The sequence below is a fragment of the Aspergillus sydowii genome, assembly GCF_001890705.1.
Source record: "Aspergillus sydowii CBS 593.65 unplaced genomic scaffold ASPSYscaffold_6, whole genome shotgun sequence".
Taxonomy (NCBI): Eukaryota; Fungi; Ascomycota; class Eurotiomycetes; order Eurotiales; family Aspergillaceae; genus Aspergillus; species Aspergillus sydowii.
Window position 1 is genome coordinate 480,650 of NW_024467864.1, and position 19,627 is coordinate 500,276.

General features: G+C 48.3%; 9 protein-coding genes across 9 annotated transcripts; 5 read left to right on the forward strand and 4 right to left on the reverse strand.

Moving 5' to 3' along the window:
- Positions 1 to 66: 66 nt before the first annotated feature.
- ASPSYDRAFT_45941 (uncharacterized protein) lies at positions 67 to 1,691 on the reverse strand. The gene is made up of 3 exons (XM_040847132.1): positions 949 to 1,691; positions 525 to 895; positions 67 to 467 (listed from the first exon to the last, which is right to left on the reverse strand). Exons 1-3 carry the CDS (start codon positions 1,558 to 1,560, stop codon positions 206 to 208), a joined length of 1,245 nt encoding a protein of 414 aa, XP_040701774.1. The 5' UTR covers positions 1,561 to 1,691; the 3' UTR covers positions 67 to 205.
- A 761-nt stretch (positions 1,692 to 2,452) lies between these two features.
- Positions 2,453 to 3,266, forward strand: ASPSYDRAFT_45943 (uncharacterized protein). The gene is made up of 3 exons (XM_040847133.1): positions 2,453 to 2,628; positions 2,683 to 2,757; positions 2,824 to 3,266. The coding sequence occupies exons 1-3, from the start codon at positions 2,593 to 2,595 to the stop codon at positions 3,040 to 3,042; spliced, it is 330 nt and encodes a 109-aa protein (XP_040701775.1). The 5' UTR covers positions 2,453 to 2,592; the 3' UTR covers positions 3,043 to 3,266.
- Positions 3,267 to 3,666: 400 nt separating this feature from the next.
- ASPSYDRAFT_45945 (mitochondrial 54S ribosomal protein bL33m) lies at positions 3,667 to 4,450 on the forward strand. The gene is made up of 2 exons (XM_040847134.1): positions 3,667 to 3,732; positions 3,816 to 4,450. Exons 1-2 carry the CDS (start codon positions 3,720 to 3,722, stop codon positions 3,983 to 3,985), a joined length of 183 nt encoding a protein of 60 aa, XP_040701776.1. The 5' UTR covers positions 3,667 to 3,719; the 3' UTR covers positions 3,986 to 4,450.
- On the reverse strand, positions 4,215 to 9,300 carry ASPSYDRAFT_1018980 (uncharacterized protein). Its single transcript, XM_040839744.1, has 9 exons — positions 9,064 to 9,300; positions 8,569 to 9,000; positions 8,277 to 8,524; positions 8,196 to 8,227; positions 7,143 to 8,146; positions 6,380 to 7,088; positions 6,280 to 6,330; positions 4,529 to 6,233; positions 4,215 to 4,482 (listed from the first exon to the last, which is right to left on the reverse strand). The coding sequence occupies exons 2-9, from the start codon at positions 8,976 to 8,978 to the stop codon at positions 4,445 to 4,447; spliced, it is 4,197 nt and encodes a 1,398-aa protein (XP_040701777.1). The 5' UTR covers positions 8,979 to 9,000; positions 9,064 to 9,300; the 3' UTR covers positions 4,215 to 4,444.
- An 874-nt stretch (positions 9,301 to 10,174) lies between these two features.
- ASPSYDRAFT_58540 (uncharacterized protein) lies at positions 10,175 to 10,753 on the forward strand (the record flags this gene model as incomplete). Its single annotated transcript, XM_040849552.1, has 2 exons — positions 10,175 to 10,373; positions 10,443 to 10,753. 2 exons carry the CDS (start codon positions 10,175 to 10,177, stop codon positions 10,751 to 10,753), a joined length of 510 nt encoding a protein of 169 aa, XP_040701778.1.
- Positions 10,754 to 11,389: 636 nt separating this feature from the next.
- ASPSYDRAFT_32059 (putative beta-galactosidase) lies at positions 11,390 to 13,087 on the reverse strand (the record flags this gene model as incomplete). Its single annotated transcript, XM_040844937.1, has 1 exon — positions 11,390 to 13,087. The coding sequence occupies one exon, from the start codon at positions 13,085 to 13,087 to the stop codon at positions 11,390 to 11,392; it is 1,698 nt and encodes a 565-aa protein (XP_040701779.1).
- Positions 13,088 to 13,750: 663 nt separating this feature from the next.
- ASPSYDRAFT_203765 (sugar porter family MFS transporter) lies at positions 13,751 to 16,032 on the forward strand (the record flags this gene model as incomplete). Its single annotated transcript, XM_040843839.1, has 7 exons — positions 13,751 to 13,910; positions 13,975 to 14,043; positions 14,095 to 14,175; positions 14,245 to 14,386; positions 14,440 to 14,734; positions 14,814 to 15,208; positions 15,269 to 16,032. 7 exons carry the CDS (start codon positions 13,751 to 13,753, stop codon positions 15,687 to 15,689), a joined length of 1,563 nt encoding a protein of 520 aa, XP_040701780.1. The 3' UTR covers positions 15,690 to 16,032.
- Positions 15,490 to 17,536, reverse strand: ASPSYDRAFT_1018835 (uncharacterized protein). The gene is made up of 3 exons (XM_040839743.1): positions 16,852 to 17,536; positions 15,977 to 16,791; positions 15,490 to 15,931 (listed from the first exon to the last, which is right to left on the reverse strand). The coding sequence occupies exons 1-3, from the start codon at positions 17,459 to 17,461 to the stop codon at positions 15,725 to 15,727; spliced, it is 1,632 nt and encodes a 543-aa protein (XP_040701781.1). The 5' UTR covers positions 17,462 to 17,536; the 3' UTR covers positions 15,490 to 15,724.
- A 730-nt stretch (positions 17,537 to 18,266) lies between these two features.
- Positions 18,267 to 19,011, forward strand: ASPSYDRAFT_32062 (response regulator; the record flags this gene model as incomplete). Its single annotated transcript, XM_040844938.1, has 2 exons — positions 18,267 to 18,632; positions 18,694 to 19,011. 2 exons carry the CDS (start codon positions 18,267 to 18,269, stop codon positions 19,009 to 19,011), a joined length of 684 nt encoding a protein of 227 aa, XP_040701782.1.
- Positions 19,012 to 19,627: the final 616 nt, after the last annotated feature.

Sequence of the window (19,627 nt, forward strand, 5' to 3'; positions counted from 1 at the left end):
GAGTCTGACATCTTGGTGCATGGCTAGGGCTTATCGCGAGGTATTAGTGGAAAGAAATCCTAGTGGGGCGTGTCCGAGAGATAGATAATACTATTCAATGCTTATGTCGCAATTCCACCTACTGATTGCGAAAAAACGCCGTTACGCGGAGAACAGCCCATACTAAATACATGTTAACTGACGGTCTTCACTTCCGGTTAAACTCTTAGCTGGCCAAATGAGTGGCCCACATCCATATAAGCGTCACCAGCGCGACAAAGTAACCGCCAACCGTCCATGCTGTATCCCAACCAAACAGGAACCTGGCAACAATGACTACTAGTAAAAGCATAGTCACTACCAATGGTAAGGCCACTTGACGCGCACCTAATGTCCAGCCTTCGCTGATTACTATTCCTCGAAACTTGAGTTCTCTTAAGCCCGGGCAGTGCCAATCGCACCGAACCTTGATTTGATTCAGGATGTCCCTGTTATATTACCGTTAGTATCCCCTGGTTTTTAATTCTCATAATTTTGGATCTCACTGGTGACCATAAACAAGCCCTCCCTTTTTAAGAAAGTCGTTCGGAGCAGCGAAGTCAGGGTTGGAGAAGGCATGTCTCATCAGACCCAACGTATCCAGGTATTCAATTTCGCGTCTAGCAGCACGCTGCGCTTTTAATGGACATTCAATCCAAGGGTCGATGTCCGAAAGGCAGCATGGGCAATCAGAAGTCGAACAGTGTACTATTCCTGTGTCAGGACTATAATTGCAGCCTGGGGTGGGAGGACTGCTGTCTATATCATCTTGAAGTCGTTTTCTTTCGGCGCCCAAGTCGGTTACTGTGCATGCCCCAATATATTCACTATTTTTCCCCTGAATTTTCGAGGCCTCCTTGAGCCCCAGCATTGTGACCTTGTTATATTAGGTTAGCTAGTGACAGTTTGCAAATGATGTCGCTAACGCACCTCGGCAGTCTCAACGCGTACAACACCAAACCCAGGGAGAAATTTCCTCCATAGTCCTCTGCGTTTGTACCAAGCTGTGTTTATTTTTCTCCACGTCTCTACTTCATCTTCCGAGGTCGAAACCGGCACTGGCAAAATTGAGCAGGGCTCTTTACCCCAGCACAGTAAAACCACAGCAGATACACCCTCCGCCAACATTGGCTCTAAACACTCTTTCACTGCTTCTATTCGCGTATGGTGCCTGATTGTCCGAGTATCTATAACAGAAAAGGTTGAGTCTGTCTCGCTGTCTTCGTCTGCTTCACCTCGTTTGCTTTGCTCGTCGACCGTAGAAGAACCATCCTTGTTTTGGGGTGCAGCTGAAATCCCCGCACGAGTCCTGGTAGTTCGTGGAGCCTCGAGTCTGTATCCAGATGCGACTATATTTTTAGATAAGGGATTCCAAGCTTGAGGAATGTTCCACATAGGCAAAGGTAGATCGCTCTGGGGGCGAAAGAAGGGAGGCCTTCTCAAGACCCGTTCTAGGCCATGACGAATTGCTTCATGCAGTTCGCCATCCACAGGTTCTCGTCCTGTAGTGAAAGCATTTGGAGGAAGGCGAGGGTAGTCCATTTGATCTGTGAATATGAAGATTTCGAGGATTCAAGATTGAATGAAGGTGAGGTTTTCAGCCGCCTCAAGGCTGAATGGAAGTCTCGAGGCTGAGTTTGCTAACAGTGGCTTTGCCCATTTTGGGATGCGATTGGTTCATGTACTCCCACTAATGCACCTATGTCTGATTCAAGTTCTGTGCGATTCAGCAGGCTCTCTGGACTTAGTACTCTGGAAGTCTGGCTGCTTGCGCTGTCTATCATGCTTAATTGTGGTCCATTTGATGTTAATAGAGATTCAGGAATGCGAGGTACTAATAATAGGTCATTACTCTGTACCTACGACCCACGACCAAGGAAGCCAAGTCATTGCCCAAAATAAACCATAAATACATGAGACCATGACTCAGAAACAAGGCTTCATGTTGCAAGGCCTATGTCTGACTATCTACATCAGAAGTGGAGGTATACGCCGCCCGGCATTCAATCGATCTCTCAAGTCCATCAACAAAGATCCAATGGGCTTACCTGTTATTCGACAAAACACGGTTGTTTCAGGCATGTTCAGTATCTACTCCCCAAGCCCTCATCATTTGCATACAACTCGAAAACGTGGTGTGGACTCTCGGCACTGTTCCGAAGCGCTCTCCCCCCAATCTGATAAGATAGAACCGACTAGAATCCAACATGCTGTCATCGACAATCGCTTTGTCGCATTTAAACTTCCCGTTACATCGCGTGACTGATGAACTCCTCGGAAAAAGTCGCGTCCTCATAGCATCCGTTGGCAAGGCCTGCATCTATTCTCCGGCGGCTGAACCTGAGCCATGGTTCCCCCAGCCCTAACAGGTAACCATCCCAGTCAACCTTGGAATATCTGGGACAAAGGTTAATCGACTACTCTAGCCGCCAGCCACAGGCCTGTCACATGGATGCCATACATCATTCTGACCAGGAGTCATAAGGGAACTTGAAATAAAACCGGAGCGACCCGACCCACTGTTTTTATCTTATGATATGTGACATCCCTTAGTAACTCCGTTATACAAACAAAATGGACCCGAAGAAAGAGCTCCAGCCCCCTAGTGAAGTAAGTATATACCTGATAACATATGGGCAGGCCCATTAACCTAAACCCACACAGTCGCTCTCCGAGCGCGACAAGCGCATCCTAAAAGCATACGGAAAACTGCCGCGCCTCGGCTCACTCGGACAGCAGGTTAGCGTCTCTGCACTGCCAAACCCTCATATTGACTTCCAATTATACTAATAAACAAAACAACAGAAGCGAGTCTACTTCGACTCGGGCGACTTCGCCCTCTCCAGAGCGCACAAGGAAGCCGACGACGGCGCCATCCAAACAGGCACCGTGCACCCAGTTCGCGAGAGCATCCCACATCCACACGTTCCTATTCCTCATGAGATTAATAAAAGTCCGAGTGCCGAAATTGCAAAAAGCCCGCTTTCTAAGGATTGGACTGAGTATATGGCGCCGCTCGAGTGACGGGAAGGGTTGTATAAAAGGGACTCCAATGAATATACATGGACTTTCTCTAGTCAAGTGATACTGTATACTTGGTTCTTATTTGCATTTAGCGATAGGTATTATCGATTTCGTGCATAGTTGCTTAGTTTGGCATGGGCCCGTTGCGTTTATTTCTAGCTGGGAATGACTGGATCAAATTTGCAGCAGGAATGACCGAGTTTAGTAAAATGCTATAAGCCGTGTCCTAATATGTTGTCTCACCTCCTTTCTTTCGGTCAACTATAAAATACAATTTTTGTAGTCTTCAGCATACATTCTAATGAATCCGGTTATCCAAGTTCTTCAGACGTATAGTTGATCTTTCGGATACCCTTCAACTTACAAGTTCGCAAATTGGAATCGATATTCAGGCTTATTATCTAGAATCTAGCTCAAGTACAGCAGGGCAGACAAAAGCTCCTGTTTTCCATTCTTACTTTGCACAAAGAACGCCGCCGATATATACTGTATTCTTATCGCCGATAAGATAGTTTCCGATAAGATATTGACTTGCGATAAGAGACAGTCTATCCCTTTTTGAGAACACAGATCACGTGCCCGCCAAACCTCTTCCGCATCTCTTCCGCCCTTAACAAACGTCGACGAACTTCTCGAACAGCCTCGATCGCCATCACCACAGTGCTCCAGCCACCAAAATGGCAAAGAAAGGTACGCATTCGTTCAATTATCAGTCAATAACATAGCTTCTGCGGCCATGATCCGGTCTGCTGTGCTAACATCACCCGTCGCAGCGAAGTCCCGTACCATGGCTGTTCGCCTGATCTCCATGGCCATGACCGGCTACTACCGCACAATGTCCCGGCCCCGTACGCACCGGCCTTTGAGCATGTTGAAATACGACCCCGTTGTCAAGAAGAAGGTGCTGTTCCTGGAGGCGACGAAGGGTGGACGCGCGAAATAATTTACCATCAACCCCCCGGTCAATTTTTTTATCCCCTCAGCTCGCGGGCTATCGGATCTCTTTCGGAAATACTACTCGCGGTTTCGATTGCTTTCGACTCTACCTACTCGAATCCCTACTTCGATCTCGCAGTCCTTCCTCCTCTCACGCACGATACTCCGGCTGTTGTGCTCCTGATTCCGTTGAACGACGATCATGTACATTAGACACTTCAATAAGGGCGCCTTTTGAGCTGCCTTGGCTGCTATTATATTTGGAGCTGTATAGGCATCATGGTGTTTCATTCTGGCGTTATAGCAGACAATCTTGGTCAAATCAATATGTTCTATATCATATGTCTCTGCTCCATAATCTCGCTCTCATTTGCATCAAGCAGTAGCTGTTATAATTCTGTTACATTCATGCTAATTATATAGCTTCAAGCCCACCGTGGCTCCTATCGCCTTGGAAATGCGCGCCCTAGGCGTCCTGGCTAAACCGGGCATTGTATTTGTCACCTATGGGGTTAGGGGTCGCACATTCGCAAAGTGGCATGTCGCTTACCTCGTGTCTTTCGCCCTGACCTCCGTCTGGATTTCTGTTCGACGACCGGTAGGTCCAAGGAAGTGCGACTGCTTCCGGAAGCCAGTCTGGTAGGGCTCTTGCGACGATCATTCAGTTCTGACCCTGCTCTTGCCTGGGTCGCAGTCGCAAACGGTTCCGCAAACGTCTTCACCTTTTTACTATTGTGCGCCTGCCGGTCATCAGACTGAGAATATGCTTTCTCGCTCACCGTCGCGTCTTGTCGCTTTGTCGACGTATCCCGCTGGCGTTTACTGTACGTCCATCGATTGGTTCGTGTTAGGTTGTCTCCATGAAGGGACGACTCCAAATGATTGTTTTGGAATTTCTTGTCTTGCGAATCCTGAACTTGAACACTATCTGTTTCTGCAGCTGTATTTCCGGCCACAAAAGAGACTTTTCTCGTTGCAACTTGGTCCTTTGGCTGGAGATGAGCATGCTCTATTGCAATACCCAGATGCTGGTCTTCTGTGCGCATACTATTTGGCCCTTGCGCACTTGAAACACGTTTCACTCCAGGAATGGCATCTGTGCTATGGGTATTTTTCCCCTGGATGACCTCCATTGACGGGGGTCCCTTTTCTGGTCTCGGCGGGACAATGAGTTCCTGCTGTGCCGATGTTCTTTCGGGGGTGTGCATGAGCATGCAAGAGAAGTCAAACAGTTCGCCATCTGCAACAGCGTAGTGGGTAGGCGATATTGCTATACTTGAGAACGGGATTATGTGCCCACCCCGCGCCGATGGCGAAGGTCCGTCATAATGGTTTATAGGTGTCTTTGGTTCATTCTCCTCTGGATCCGTGTGCACTTCTTCTTGGTTGCCAGCATTGAGATCCGTTCCGGGATTTGCAACTCTTGCCGACTTTTCAGACGTCCTCGCTTGAGAAGGGATTCGACCGACGATTCCCGCTTGGTTTGAGTTGGCGGCCTGGAATGACTTCTTCAGCTGCTCCACCATCTCCGGCAGTGGTTGATCTAGCTGCGCGATATTCATCCGATACAGTGTTTCTCTGACTATTTTCGTTGCAGATTCTGCCTCCTGTACTCTCTTGAGCAAAGAATGGATTTCCGATTTTGCCTTCGACTTGCCAGACTCCAGAGTTTCTCGTATATTGTTTGACTCCTCGAGTTCTTTACGCAAAGCTCGATAATCCTCTTCCTTGCTCGCGAGTCTGTCCTGGATGGACGAAAAACTGTCTTGCAAGTTTTTATGTGTCTCTTCGCTCTCCGTGGCTTTGTCTTGAAGCGATGAGAGGTTATCTTGCATGGCCTGTCGCTCCGTTTTGTTCCCGCGGAGCTCGCCTTGAATTGCGTGAAGGCTATCCTGTAAATTCCGGCACTTCTCTTCTTTCCTCTTAAGTTGCTTTTGGGTAGAAGAAAGGCTTTCTCTCAAAGCTTGACAATTCCCCTCTTTCCGCGCAAGCTCAGTCTTAAGGGCAACAAAGCTGTCTTGCAGGACCTGTTGAGACACTTGACTATCTGTCGTGGTTTTCAGTAGCTCACCTTCGAAGCTGCTTGACGTTCGAAGCGCTTCGTCGAGTCGGCTGTGGAGAGAACTTTGTTGTTCCGTGAGTATTTCCACTCGTTCTCTCATTCTTTCAATCTCTGCATCTCGTTTGACTATGTTGGCAGTCTGCTCAGCCTGGTAGCCTTCGAGGTACTCGATTCGCTTTTGCCGTTCAGAGAGCTACCATATTAGTTCCAGCAAACAGTAGATGCAATGAAGCACATACCAATGCATCTAGATCCTTGCGTTGTGTCTTGGCCGAATTTTCAACCTCGGCCTGTTTATCGTAAGCGCTATATTCGTATGGATGTCGTACAATGGCTTACCAATTTGCGCTGCGATTCAATCAGTTTCTCCTTGGCTCGTCTTGCTTCCCCCTCGAGCTCGGCCTTCTCCTCCAATAGTTCATGCAATTGGCTTTCGAAGTCCGCACTACATTTCTCTCTGGCGCTTGAGATTTCCCGTTCAATGTTGTCTTGTGCCTCGTGTTGCTTCTCTTTGATCGTCTCTTGCAATTGAGTGATATGACCTTCGAGCTTCGTTGTAGTCTTCTCTGCCTTGTGGGCTCGCGCCGTCATCTGACATAAATCATCCTGTTTCTTCTCCCCATCCAGATGCTGAGCCTCCAGGTTCTCTTTCGCCAACTCCAATTTGAGCTGTAGTTGCTGTATTTCATTCTCGAGCTTCAGCTTCTCCGAAATGTGGACATAGTCGTCTTTGAATCGCTCCGGAAGTTTGACCTCGGCCAGTCTTACTTCCAGACATTCCATCCGCTGTCCAAGATCAACCTCTCTTTCCCGTAACCCATTGATGTTCAAGTCAAGTTTCCCAAAGACTGGTGTTGCTCCTTCTAACTGGGTCTGAAGATGGAGACAACGTTCTTGAGTAGCGGAGAGTTGCTTGTGTAGAGCTGATCTGTCGCTCACGCTGTCTGTGAAGCTTAGAAGCTGCTCTCCCAGGCTCCTTACCATTCCCTCAGAGACGTTTGAGCTGCTCTTAAGATCCTCTCCTATCTGGCGTGTCATTGAGTCCATGCTTATTGAAGTCAGCTAGAACATTCGTCAGGAATATTACCAAGACTGGGCCTACCGGGTCTGGAATGTGTGAATAGCTTCATTGCATTTCAATATATCCAGTTTGCCGTTAGAGAAGGCTTCATTTGAGGTGCCGATAAAAGCAATGAGACCATTCAACTTTTCTTCAAAGGCGTCGCCAAAAACCGCGCGAGACGATTCACAGCGCTTGGTCGTCGATTCGAAGGCAAATTCAAGTCGTTTCATCGCCTCAAGCTGGTTAGACTTGACAAGATCGAGCTTTCTGTCCTGAGCGCGTGAACAATTTTGTATGTATAACTCGAGCAATCGGGATCTTCTCTTTTCATCAACCAGCTGATCTTGGGAATAGTGTGCCATTTCTCTCGCATCTTTCAGCTGCTCGCCTAATGAGGCCATGAGGGTCTGGGCCTCCGAAAGACAACCTCGCCTCTCATGAGAGGCTTGGGAGATCTGGTACATTCGTGATTTGATATCTGCAATACTTTCTGTAATTTCCTTACGTTCCTTGTCTAGTGTCTTTCTGGTTGCCTTGAAGTGTATTGCTTCGCCGCGGAGATTCTGATAGCCAGTGCCGAGTTCGTTGAGGAACACCTTGACTTTTGCCAGTTTTGATTTCCATGAATCCGTGTGGTATTTGTATGTCCTGGATTCCATCGTTCGCTTCTGAAGCTTGGAGCCAAGTATTTCAATTTCCTCCTTCAAAACTTTGTTTTCTTCACTCAGTGCTAACATGTTTGTTTCCATATCTTTCTGTCGGTCTAAGGCTACTGCTTCGCTTTCCTCTCGAGCCCTCAATCGGCCGATTAATTGTTGGAACAGTGCCTCTTCTGGTACCTGCAGATTTATATCTGACGATGCATATGATACTCTCTTTGTTGTCCTTCGCTTGTCGCTGTGTCGCCGTTTCGTAACTTTCCACGGATGATCAGTAGGCTGCGCTTTGGACCGGCCATTCTGCACGAAGTCCGAGCGTCCGAAAGAGGGTGTTCTACTGAGTCGCTTATCATGAATAGTTGGCTGTTCCGGAGTCGGGCTGCACTACTGAGAGTTGGCTTTTGCTTTTAAGTTATACATGTGATGAACTTACATTCAAACCAGAAGACATAGGCCATACCGCATCTGTCCACAAGATTAACATCCAGAGAATCCAGAGAATTAAAGTACACACCTTGTATGTCATGCTCGGACGGTTGCTTCTGCTGATTATCTCCGGGGGCTCGCTCAGATGGTAGGACCTGGTCGATCTGGCAATCCATAGAAGTTCTGGATTGAGATCTTGCATCTGTGCTCGGCAGCCCAGATGGTGTGGATTGCTCGCTTGGGGCTTGTCTCGTATATGTGGTCACAGAAGAGGGCTCGACATTATGTGGAGGTGTTGGAAATTCGGCATTCCGCGTGCTAGCACAAACAGTAGCCCTACAACCCTTTAGTTTAGGCTTGAAAATGACTGAGTCACCTACTGGTGCTGGTCACTCTGCCCTTTACTTGTGTTATGATCTACTGTACCTCTCGCCTGGCCTGACTTTGCTTGATTGCCACCAGATGAAGAGTGCCTCGAAGCTGGGTGGAGCGAAAAGGGCTTTCCCTTCTGAGCCGGCTTCGCAAAACTGAATGCTGAGATATCAATACCCGAGCTCTGTGGGCGCTCCATGAGGAGAGGGGATTGCTGTCTCTGCCCAGAAGCCCACCCGATATCGATGCGGTCGTCCAGGACAGCTTGAAGATTAGGCGAAACGGCATTGTTTGCTGTGCCCATCATCTGCAAGAGCAATACTTCCTCACTGGCGTCGTATCCATGTTCATCACATCCGGGACCAGACAGAGGATCGCCAGCCGATAGGGCATCCGTGTCATTACCGGTATTCTCCATAGTCGGCAAGGACCGTCTGCTTCTGTCGCAACTCCACCAGTTAGCCTTGAGGGACACAGAAGAAACCAAGCTAGTTGCATCACACCATCAATACCAAGTTTTCATGCGGGCCAAGAAAGCGCTAAGAATCGAGTCGGTGTCTGAAGCGAGAGGAGAATAACCAGCGAGGAATGAAATTGAATCACTCAAAGGCAGTGTTTCTTGGAAGGCGTGACCTGGGATGTGAACTACCAAAACGGGAATGAACGCGATTTCAGGCTCCAGCCAGCGCCGACTAACACTCTCGCAGTCTTCATTCTCACCAACTACGCTCCTTGAACTTCCACGGCATCTCGCCAACATTCTGAACCAGATTTAAAAGACTGCTAGCATAGTGTGCAGTGTTTCTCTCTGCACCGTCTCGTGGGGTTTGTCATTTCTCCCCGAATTAGGACAGCGGTTGACATTTCACGCCACGGAATACCAAGTCGTTAATGCAAAACTAGGAATTGTACAATGGCCCCAAATACGACCTTATTTGCCTTGGGTAGGCATGCGACAAAGACAAGGCAATTGTAACACGCATCGGCGTTATTCTATTTTCAGATGGGCGAATGCTCACCAGTGGGACGACAGACAACAACGCTTCTGCAGACACATCCACCACCAAAAAGCCAACGCTTCGCTGCAATCGGGCTGCTGAGACGTTTCGCGTGGAGCGATGAACAACAGAAAGATCGGCGTCGGTAGTTGAGCCATTCTATTATTGGCCGCAGCGCTCGACCACCCAAGAGAAGCTCGGAAGAGGCCAAGACCCTCGTCACAGCCCCGGCGCCTACATCACAAAGTGACAGGCCGTCCGGGGCCTCCCATTCGCCCTTCAATTTTCCCCTGCGCATTCGAGTCACCCCTGCTGCCAATCCAGAGCACCGGTTCTTCAGCGATTTTCACGCAGAGTTTCGGACGAGTGCGTCATGAACCTATCAACAGCGCCCTTCTGGTGATCGGATCCTGCAGATGCCTGAAGAGTGGGAGTTTGTGTGACTTGGGCTGGTCGTTGCTATATAGAGACGGGCCATGGAACACCTCGCGGGGCGCGCACTATTTACTTCTTCAATTCCACAGACGACCTTTTACCACCATCAGTGCTGCGTTCCACCAGAGAAAATATCAACATCCGTCATCGCCAGCCAGTATTATGCAGCTATAATTCAATCATGGCTATTACATTACAATACTCACTATTCATCGTCTCTACTCTCATCGCTCATTTAGTCGAGGGCAGTGAGTGGGATGCGAGTGACATCGAGGCCCAAAATGCTGCTGGGGCAGCCGGGAAGTCTGCAGGTGGAGGCATGTCTAACGGAGGAATGATAGCTTTGTGTGTGATTGTTGGAGTGGTGGTTATAATTGGATGTTCGTTTCCCGATCCTGTCACCGGCGAGTTGACTTTGTAAAGAAACTAATAAACACTTTTCATAACAGTTACATCAGCGGCTCTCTTCTATGTGGCCAAAAAGCGCCAATGGCAGATGCGCGAAAAAATCAGTCGATCCGCCAAACAAGTCGCCCAGGCAATCAAAACTCCTCTCACGGCGACGTTCCCGAGGAGTCAACGAGCACCTACTACAAGTGGCGGCAAAAGCAAAAGTAGTAGGGACTTGCCAATGACGAAGCTGCCGCGAAAACCAACAGATGTGGAAAAGGGTGCCGTTATTACAACGGATGTCTCATCGCAAGGCTCTCAGTCCAAGTCTCGCGGTTGGGCCTCATACTTCTCGTTCAACCGCTCGTGAATACAACAAAACTTTCGATTCCGAGGTTGATAACCATGTTTAATCTATAATTCCTCACTCGCATCAAACATGAAATGACCGCCAGAGCGTACTGCGTGTGTTCCCTGCGCCAGGCCGTAGGATGGGTGTGGTCTACCCTATCTCAAATCTATTTTATGTCCTATGTTCCTTCTGCTGTTGAATTAATGGCTTTGCATCACCATTCATACGAATATTTCTGTGTTTTTTTTTTTTTGCTGCGGGTGTTCACTGAAGATGGAATGTGCTGGACGCTTTTTCAGATGTCGGTTGTCAAGATACCAGTTTGATTCTACTGTTTAGAATATAATCTCAAATCTTCTTGTTCATTTTGTGCTCATTGTTCGCAGCAAGTTGCAAAGCTTGCGGTAGTTCAATCATGTACCTAATGGGTTGCTTTTTAAACAACTTGGTGCCCATTTCTTCCTACACCCTAATCTTCTTTCGAGTTTTTAATCGAGTCAAAAAGTGGACTAAGATGCAGGAACAAAAGTAATATCACTGTATCGCCATCCTCACATTGCAGAGATCCAAAATCAATCTACTACCAACCACGTCTAGTAAATGAATCTCAGCCGTAAGTAAGATAGTTACTGGGTACCAAAAACAACCCACAATCTAGACATCCGCCTCATCCAAAGAATAAAACTCCACCTCAGCAATCATAGTTCTCGCCGGGATGGTAACACAAATCGGAAAGCCACCGTAATCCGGATCTTCGCTGGGCATCATCGCATAGATCCCGCTGCGAGTTTCATCGCCGTTAAGCACACGCAATGTTCTTAGCTCGCCTGTCTCTTTATCGCTGACAAGTTTCTCTTTGAACTTTAGTATCCCAGTGAATGCTGATGTTGGAGAGAGGGACTTTGCGCGCACTTGGAAGCCCCATCCGATTAACAGGAATTTGGCGCCGCCAAAGTGGATGACCATTCCTGATCCCGGGCCTGGTTTGCCGAAGACAAAGCAGCGTTCGATTGTTATTTCATAGCCAGAGAAGTGTTTGACGATGGGCTTGGATGGGTCCCTGCCGTCTGCAGAGAGGTCGTCGAAGTAGAAGCCGACTGAGGAGCCCGGTTTGCGGTGGGCGGCGAGGACGAGTTGGGAGACGGAGTCGAGAAGTGCGTAATGCCGAGTAAAAGGGTTTGTGGATGGCTCCTGGGTGTCTATTCCGAAGGGAGAAACGCCGATTGCTTGATAAGAGCCGTATGCAGTCCATATACGCCGCGCACCGTAGTCGTCACGGCGTTGCTCAGGAATGAACAAGGGCTGGTTGCGGTGGCGGTACTTAGCGCAAGATGAAGAGTATTCATTTAGGTAAACATCTGGCGCGATGAAGTCTAATGACGGGGCGAATCTTTGCCAGACGTCTAGTACAGTGGTGGTTCCTCCGCCTGAGGGGTAGTCTCCTGGTAGACCACCACCTCCAACGATTACGGGGAAGTCGTTGTCGCCATCCTCGCCTGCATAGTTCTGCCAGACGTTTGTATAAAGAGGGATCGGATATTCAGCCTTGCCTGCTGAGGCCACTTGGTTGAGGTAATGAGCGTAGTGATAGGCCATAAAGAGCTCATCGGTCCGTGGCCCCTTGCCGAAGACCTCAGCCCACGAACCTTTTGGCTGTGACTGTGCCTTAAAGTGGGCCAGGTTGTTTCGTAAATCAACATGGAGGTTCTTCCAGTCGTCCGCCAGAAATGAAATCAGCTCCTGCGGTACAGGCTGGGAGAAGCGTTTCTCAGCTTCTATGCTGGCGTCTCGCGAATCCCCCAGCAGCCCGGTCTCATTTTCCACCTGCACCATTATTACTGTGGAATGGTCCTCGTCAAACTCCTTCAAATGGCGCATCAATTGAGAAAATTCCTTCGCATCGCATTTTGGACCCTGGTCGTGGAAGATCGAAAGCACGTCGCCGGTTTTAAGGACACCTCGCGCCTTTCTCAATTTTGCACGAGGAAAACGCTTAGGGTCTGTTTTGACCCATGAAGGAACATAGGTCGAAATACCATTCTTGAATGAGCCGAACCACAACAATACAAGGCGAAGTCCGTGCTTTCGGGCTCCAAGAATAGCTTTGTCCAACTCTTCGAATGAGAATTGGCCTTCGATCGGCTCAATTGATTCCCAAGTCACACAGCCAAGGACAGTATTATAGTGGGTATCAACTAGTTTCTGCCAGGCTGTATCCATATACTCGGCCGACGTAAACGAAGAGTTCTGTAGCTCGCCGCCAAGGATAAGGAAGGGCCGTCCGTGAACCACAAGTTCCTTTCCACCGTCTGTTTCCCGGAGGTGAGGGAGCACCGTGTTTGCGGAAGTCATTGTAGTAGCTGGTATAAAGGGGAGATTGACCTGAGTGACGTGTGTACAGTTTCTGGGGTGATAAGGACTGCATTAAATAACTAGCTATAGACGATTCATGTCCTCCCCCGCCGGAGCTTTGCATGGGATTCTGACGCATCTCCCGGGATTGATAGCATTCCATTGGGCGATACTGCGAACAAACCTCGAATCGCAGCAGATCGCCATCGTGCAACTCTGACTTCGACAACTCCAGCTTCCAGAGGCCGTTGCCGCTTGGCATCAAGTTCAGTATGCGGGGAAGCGGGCAAAGACCGCTACTGACTGGCTGATATCCCGCTTCCCCCTTGGAATATGGAGCGGCCCAATAAGATCCGTTCCACTAATTCGGATGGCCTCCAAACATTTGGAAATATGGAGAAAGCCTTCGCTTTGTCCTTCTTTCTCCACGAGAACATCCCCGGATCTGTCAGGCGAAACGTGACGATGTACGTTGACTCGGCAAAATGGAAGACCCTGCCCGGCATCCGGTTAATATATCATGACTTCTGCATGGCCAAACGGGAAAGTATAAATGCTTGTAACATTTCCTCTCTACGCGGATGGTCACACACTCTAATTGTGACTAGAGATATCCAGGCGACCTCCACTTAAACAGACGACTGGCATTCTGATGACATGAACATGGATACTTCAAAAGACATCGATGAGACAAAATACTCTTCCGCAGAACAAGTCGAAGATCCAAAGCAGTACTCTGCAACCTTCCAAATCCCAGAAGTCGTCTGGTGGAAGCACTGTGGATTGCGGAGGCTCTATGTCATGATGCCTATACTGTTTCTCGGTATGTTGCAAGGTGCTCGACTCGTAAACATCAGATGTGCTCATCTCATGGCATGATATATCAGGATCGACAATCAATGGATATGATGGTTCGCTTCTGAACGGGCTCCAGACAATGCCCCCATGGCGAGAGTGTGAGGTCCAAAGTACTGTTCACTTGTTCTGACTGGCTGACACGGAGACAGATTTTGGAAACCCTACCGGCTCGACCCTGGGGCTCCTGACCGCGATCCACAATATTGGAGGCATATGTGCTTTGTTTTTCTGTAAGAGTTCTGTAAGAGGCTTCCCAATGAATAAAGCTCATATAAACTAACAATTCTGTAAAATAACAGCTTCATACCTTGCTGATTTGCTGGGCCGTCGAGCGTGTGTATCACTGGGCACAATTGTGCTCTTTGTAGGGGTCATCGTCCAGTCTGCCCCATCGGTAAATCGAGGCATGTTCATTGCAGGGAGGTTTTTAGTTGGTCTTGGGTAACACATTCATCTTGGGCTCATCCATAGACAAAATGTACTAACTGAGATAGATCAAATATCAGTCAAGGCGCAGCACCTTTGCTCGTAACAGAGCTTGCACACCCTCAGCATCGAGGCACGTTAACAACCATGTACAATACACTGTGGTACGTTGGTTCTATTATCGCGGCATGGACAGTTTTTGGCACAGTCAAGTATACCTCGGACGCGTCATGGAGGATTCCTGTAGCGCTTCAGGCTGCTATGCCTAGCATTCAATTTGTAGGTGTCTGGCTGCTACCAGAGAGTCCTCGTTGGTTGTGTGCGAAGGGTAAAACTGAAGACGCATTCAATACTCTGGTCAAGGTAAGCATGGTTGAGTCAATCTTCGCACTTGGGCTTGAACGTACTTATTCCCAATCTCCAACTAACGGAGTGAATGCAGTATCATGGCAACGGAAATCGAAGCGACACTTTCTGTGAATGGCAGTTTCATGAAATTCAGAACACGATAAGACTGGAGAAAGAGATCTCCGGGAATAGTTGGGTACTCCTTGTCAAAACTTCCGGGAATCGAAAACGATTGCTCCTTATTGCTCTGGTTGCTTTCTTCTCCCAGTGTTCAGGAAACGGACTGGTGTCGTATTACATTCACTCCATCCTTCAGTCGGTCGGTATCACGTCTTCCAGTGATCAAGCAATCATCAATGGGGGATTGCAAATATGGTCATTTCTTGTGGCAATCGGGTTTTCGGCTTTCCTTGTCGACGTCCTAGGACGCCGAAAGCTCTTCATGATTGCCGCAGTTGGAATGTTGATCGCCTTCAGTATTTGGACTGGGTATGACAATCAATCCAACCTCACCAATAAGACATTCGCGAGCTGATCCAATTATTGTAGGTGCTCTGCGGTATACGCTCAAAATAAGGACTCGGGGGCTGGGAGTGCAGTGATCGCGATGATTTTCCTGTATTATGGTGTTGCTGGCTTCGCGTGGCCCGGTCTCACTATCGCATACTGCGCAGAAATATTGCCATTCAACATCAGAGCTAAGGGCCTCGCAGTCAGTCTCGTCCTAACCGGTTGCTCGTCAGTTTTCAACCAGTACGTTAACCCAATCGGACTAGAGGAATTGCAGTGGCGGTTCTACTTTGTCTATATTGCGATCCTCGTTGTTGAATGCCTGTGTGTTTATTTCCTCTTCGTGGAAACGAAGGGTCCAACTTTGGAAGAGATTGCAGTATTGTTCGATGGTGAAAAGCCAAACATGTTGAGTTCAGAGAAGCTGGGTATTAAGTCGAAACCAACCGTGGTCAAATAGCCAGGTCTAAGTCTAACAGGCCAGGTGCAACCACATTATCCCGATCTCTCTGGTCGAAGAATGGAAAGTGCATCCTCGGCAAATTTATCTCGTTCGGCGAGATAATCCGTGGCTGGTGGACGAAGGTTTTTCTCAATCGGCAGGGCATGTTGAAGCAGAAATTTTACTATCCACTTATCGACAACGTAAACTTGATCCGTTGAGCGCATGCAAGCTTCTTGGAATGTGAAGAGTCGTGTAATCTAGGATACTCAGTCTGGGAAGCCAATTATCCCACGGGAGCTTACCATCATGTTCACGTCAGGCCAATACTGTTTGAGTTTGAGGAGAATCTGAAAGTTGGAAGACAGTCGTCTGCGAGTATCAGGTAATTCGCCGGGCTCCCCAAACAATAGCGTATGAAGCAAAACCGACGACGATATCACCGTCATATGGGAAACAATAAAACATACAGCCTCGCACCCATCAATCCCGTTGGACAAGTTCAAAAGGTCACTGAAGGCTGCCGCGTGATACTTGCACCGCGCTGCGAACAGGGTTTGGTTGGGAACCCGGGAAACAGTAGAGTCCAGGTAATGGAAATATAACAAAGTCGAATAATGGTGATAACCCAAATGAAGAGCAACAAAAGTTGCCCCGAGTCCGAGCATGGCATGGTGTTCCAGGTTGTCTTCCGTATACACCACATTGGGCGGAAGGTTCTGGACGAAGCTCTCGAGCTGCAATGCCAATACACGGGTCTGTTCCTCGGTCTGGACGTCAGTTAGATCACCTTTAGCAAGTTGTCTATGCAGTTCGTGTATCTTTCCAAATATACGAGCGAGTATAACCATGTAACCCCAGAGGCCAGGATTATGGTCTTTTGCCGTAGTTCCAATTCTGTGGTCCCCTGGCCTCAGCTGCCAGTATTCCAATTCTGGCATAGGCAGTGGGTTTTCACTCGTATCCGGAATCTGTCGTGGCATGTCTAAGCCAGCTGATGACCACTGGTCAATCATGTATAGAGACCAGTAAGTCCGAATTCTGGTTTCTTTCATGATTCTGTCATCTCCCGGGCTAGGCTCTGGGAGACGAAGAATCAGAGCCATGCGGAATGATATGCCTGGCTCAGTAATCAGGACTTTTTCGAGATTAAGATAATTCACAAATTGAGCACGCCTACCGAAAAAGAGAGACTCTCCGCTGGTATCTCCTTCTACCCCGCAAATGTTACCTATGAGAGCAGCGGCGTGAATATTATCCAGTGTCACCTCATCGAGTGTTCTCTTGAATGACTCTTTGGCAGTTTGAAAAAGGTCACGGGCACGATCCCGTATACCTTGGTCGCCTGAGAACCGGGCAGCCAAAGCCAGGATACTGAACAGGACCGGTTCAGGTAGCGCTCCAGTTTGCACCCGGAACTTCAAGGTTGCTGGATGGAATAAGGTGTGGGGTTTGTCATGAATACGCTCTAGGTAAACATCGATAAGCTGATCTCGAGACTCATCGTTTACTTTGATACAGTTCTCGGACGCCGATGCGGCCGGAGCAATGGGTTTTGGGCGAGTCCAATTCAACCTAACCAAAGAACACTCAAGGCCTTTCTGGGCACATATCATGCAGGCAGAACGAGAGCCGGCGTCAAATGTGCATTTCCGCTTAGCCGTACGACACTGACGGCACGATTTGGCCACCTTCATAGTCACTTCCAGGCAAATGCGATGGAGCAGGGTGCATTTGTTGGCACTGCAGTTGAACCTACAAAGCCCAAGGAATATAAATGCCCTGAACATCTGAGCCAGGGAAAGTAACAAGGGTAAAATTAATTCTCCAGGTTTCAATAACAGCAATTTGCGGCTGATCAAGACACTGCGGGAGGTTTGAGAATGGCGAGATGCAAGTCAAGCACTGGGTTGGAGAGCGCCATCGACACGTGATCCTCCATGAAGTATACAGCTTGCTATTTCAACCTGCGCTCTGAATATCCGTTCTGTAATCTGTCTTGAGCTTCATTTTTAGGCGAATACTCGTTCATTCATGGTTCTATGATGCGGAAGCACAATAGAGCCGCATGTTGACGAACGTCATTCTATACGCATCCCCATGTTGAGTACAAAATTATATATATCAAATTGGTTTGAGCAATTGGACATAAAACGCGGAGCAGCTCACCATGGCCACATCAGCCATATCCAGTACACCATATATCATGTCCAGATGTGCTGTCATGAAGGCCTATTGTGCTGACCCTCGCCATTTCCCCTTTGGGACTCAATGCGTACTTTCCATCCATGGAGAAAACACACCCATCCCTCTAACGCACCCTGCCTGCTCTGCAGCTTCTCCCAGGAAAATTGCAATATTATATCTGCCATAGACATTCGTTCAAGCCTACCAGACCTACATTTATAAGTTTGCTTATTCTCAAGCTCTATACTAACCGGGACGTCTTACCACACCCGCCCACATCTATCTCTGGTAAGCGCTTATCCATGGCCCGCAAAGAAAGATCACAACCTCAACCTTTCTGGACTTATAGATACAAAAACCAGTGGTATTGCGAAAATGTCTGTACTGCAATTCCCGGAAAATCTCAAAATGACGAAGCGTGCCGGTTACGATGAATGTGATAAGACTGACTCAACTGAGACCCGTCCGTTATTGAAAGCCGAAAGTCTATCGTCGCCTTCTGGCTCATCCGAATTGTCCATGGCCGTCAGAAATAAGCTTGATCCAAAGCTCGACGACGTCGATGCAATCCTCCCCGTCGCTGGCGAGCAAACGCTACATATCCTAGTGGCTGAACATGACCCTGTCACCAGAGCCCATCTGAAATCAAAGTTGGAAAAGCTCGGACACGACGTGCAGATAGTGGTCAACGGAAAAGATTGCGTGTCGTTGTACCGTACCGTGCTATTCGATGGCAATCTTCATCCCTTTGACATCGTCCTTATGGGCATAACGGTACTGACGCATCTAACTAGATGTTTTCTTTGGAACTATTCGCTAACATGCACATAAACAGATGGACCGTATGAATGGCAATCGAGCCATAGAGTCGATTCGCGAAGCTGAGAAAGAAGAATGGGCCTCTACGCCCTTCGGAGCCAACCTTCCTCGGCGTCATGTTCCTGTCTTCGCCATCTCGGGAGGTCACGAAAATGAAAATAGTCGTTTATGTTTTACTGAAGTTGGTTTCGATGGTTGGATTCCAAAGCCCATTGACTATGATAGACTGGAAGTCATCATCAAGAGCATGCTGTCGGATGAGCTTCGAAACCAAACTGTTTGTACGGGTGAGACGTGGAAGGCTGGAGGCTGGTTTGGGGCGAAAGAGGAGTGAGTCGTTGATATTGACTGGTATTGAGATCAGGGTACTTAGTTAGATTGAGTACTGCGTATCACTCAAGTAGACTAGAGGATATTTGTCGGGAGCACTGGGCACTCCTTGTTAATAATTAATTGTGTTACCCGCAAGCTCCAGCTGTTTGCTGCTCCTTCCATATTAATCCTTCTTCCCCCTCTTTTCACTCCATGCTGCTAAATTGATTATGGTCCATGGCTCCCCTCGCTCGTTCGTCTTAACCATCAAGCAAGCTGTTCACTCTTAAGAATGAGACCCATGAAGTCACAAAGCAAAAGCCGCTTTCGAACCTGGATAGCCCTAAGGCTAAAGTTAGTACTTAACTTTCGATATTTCTACAGCTGGTAAAAACAAGCCCTGATGGGAACAGATGCTAATTCGTTGCACTATTCTCCGCTGGAGGTACTTCACCTACAAGGATGTCATTTCCAACCCCTTTCCAACGGAAGCACTGCCAGAAACCGAGGAACAGTGAGCGCAGCCACGGCTGCTGCATCACATCCACTGTCGAGCCGACTGAAATCGCGCACATAGCTCAACTGCATATTGGTGGGGAGGATATGGAAGAACGAAACAAGTGTAACTTCTGAAAGGT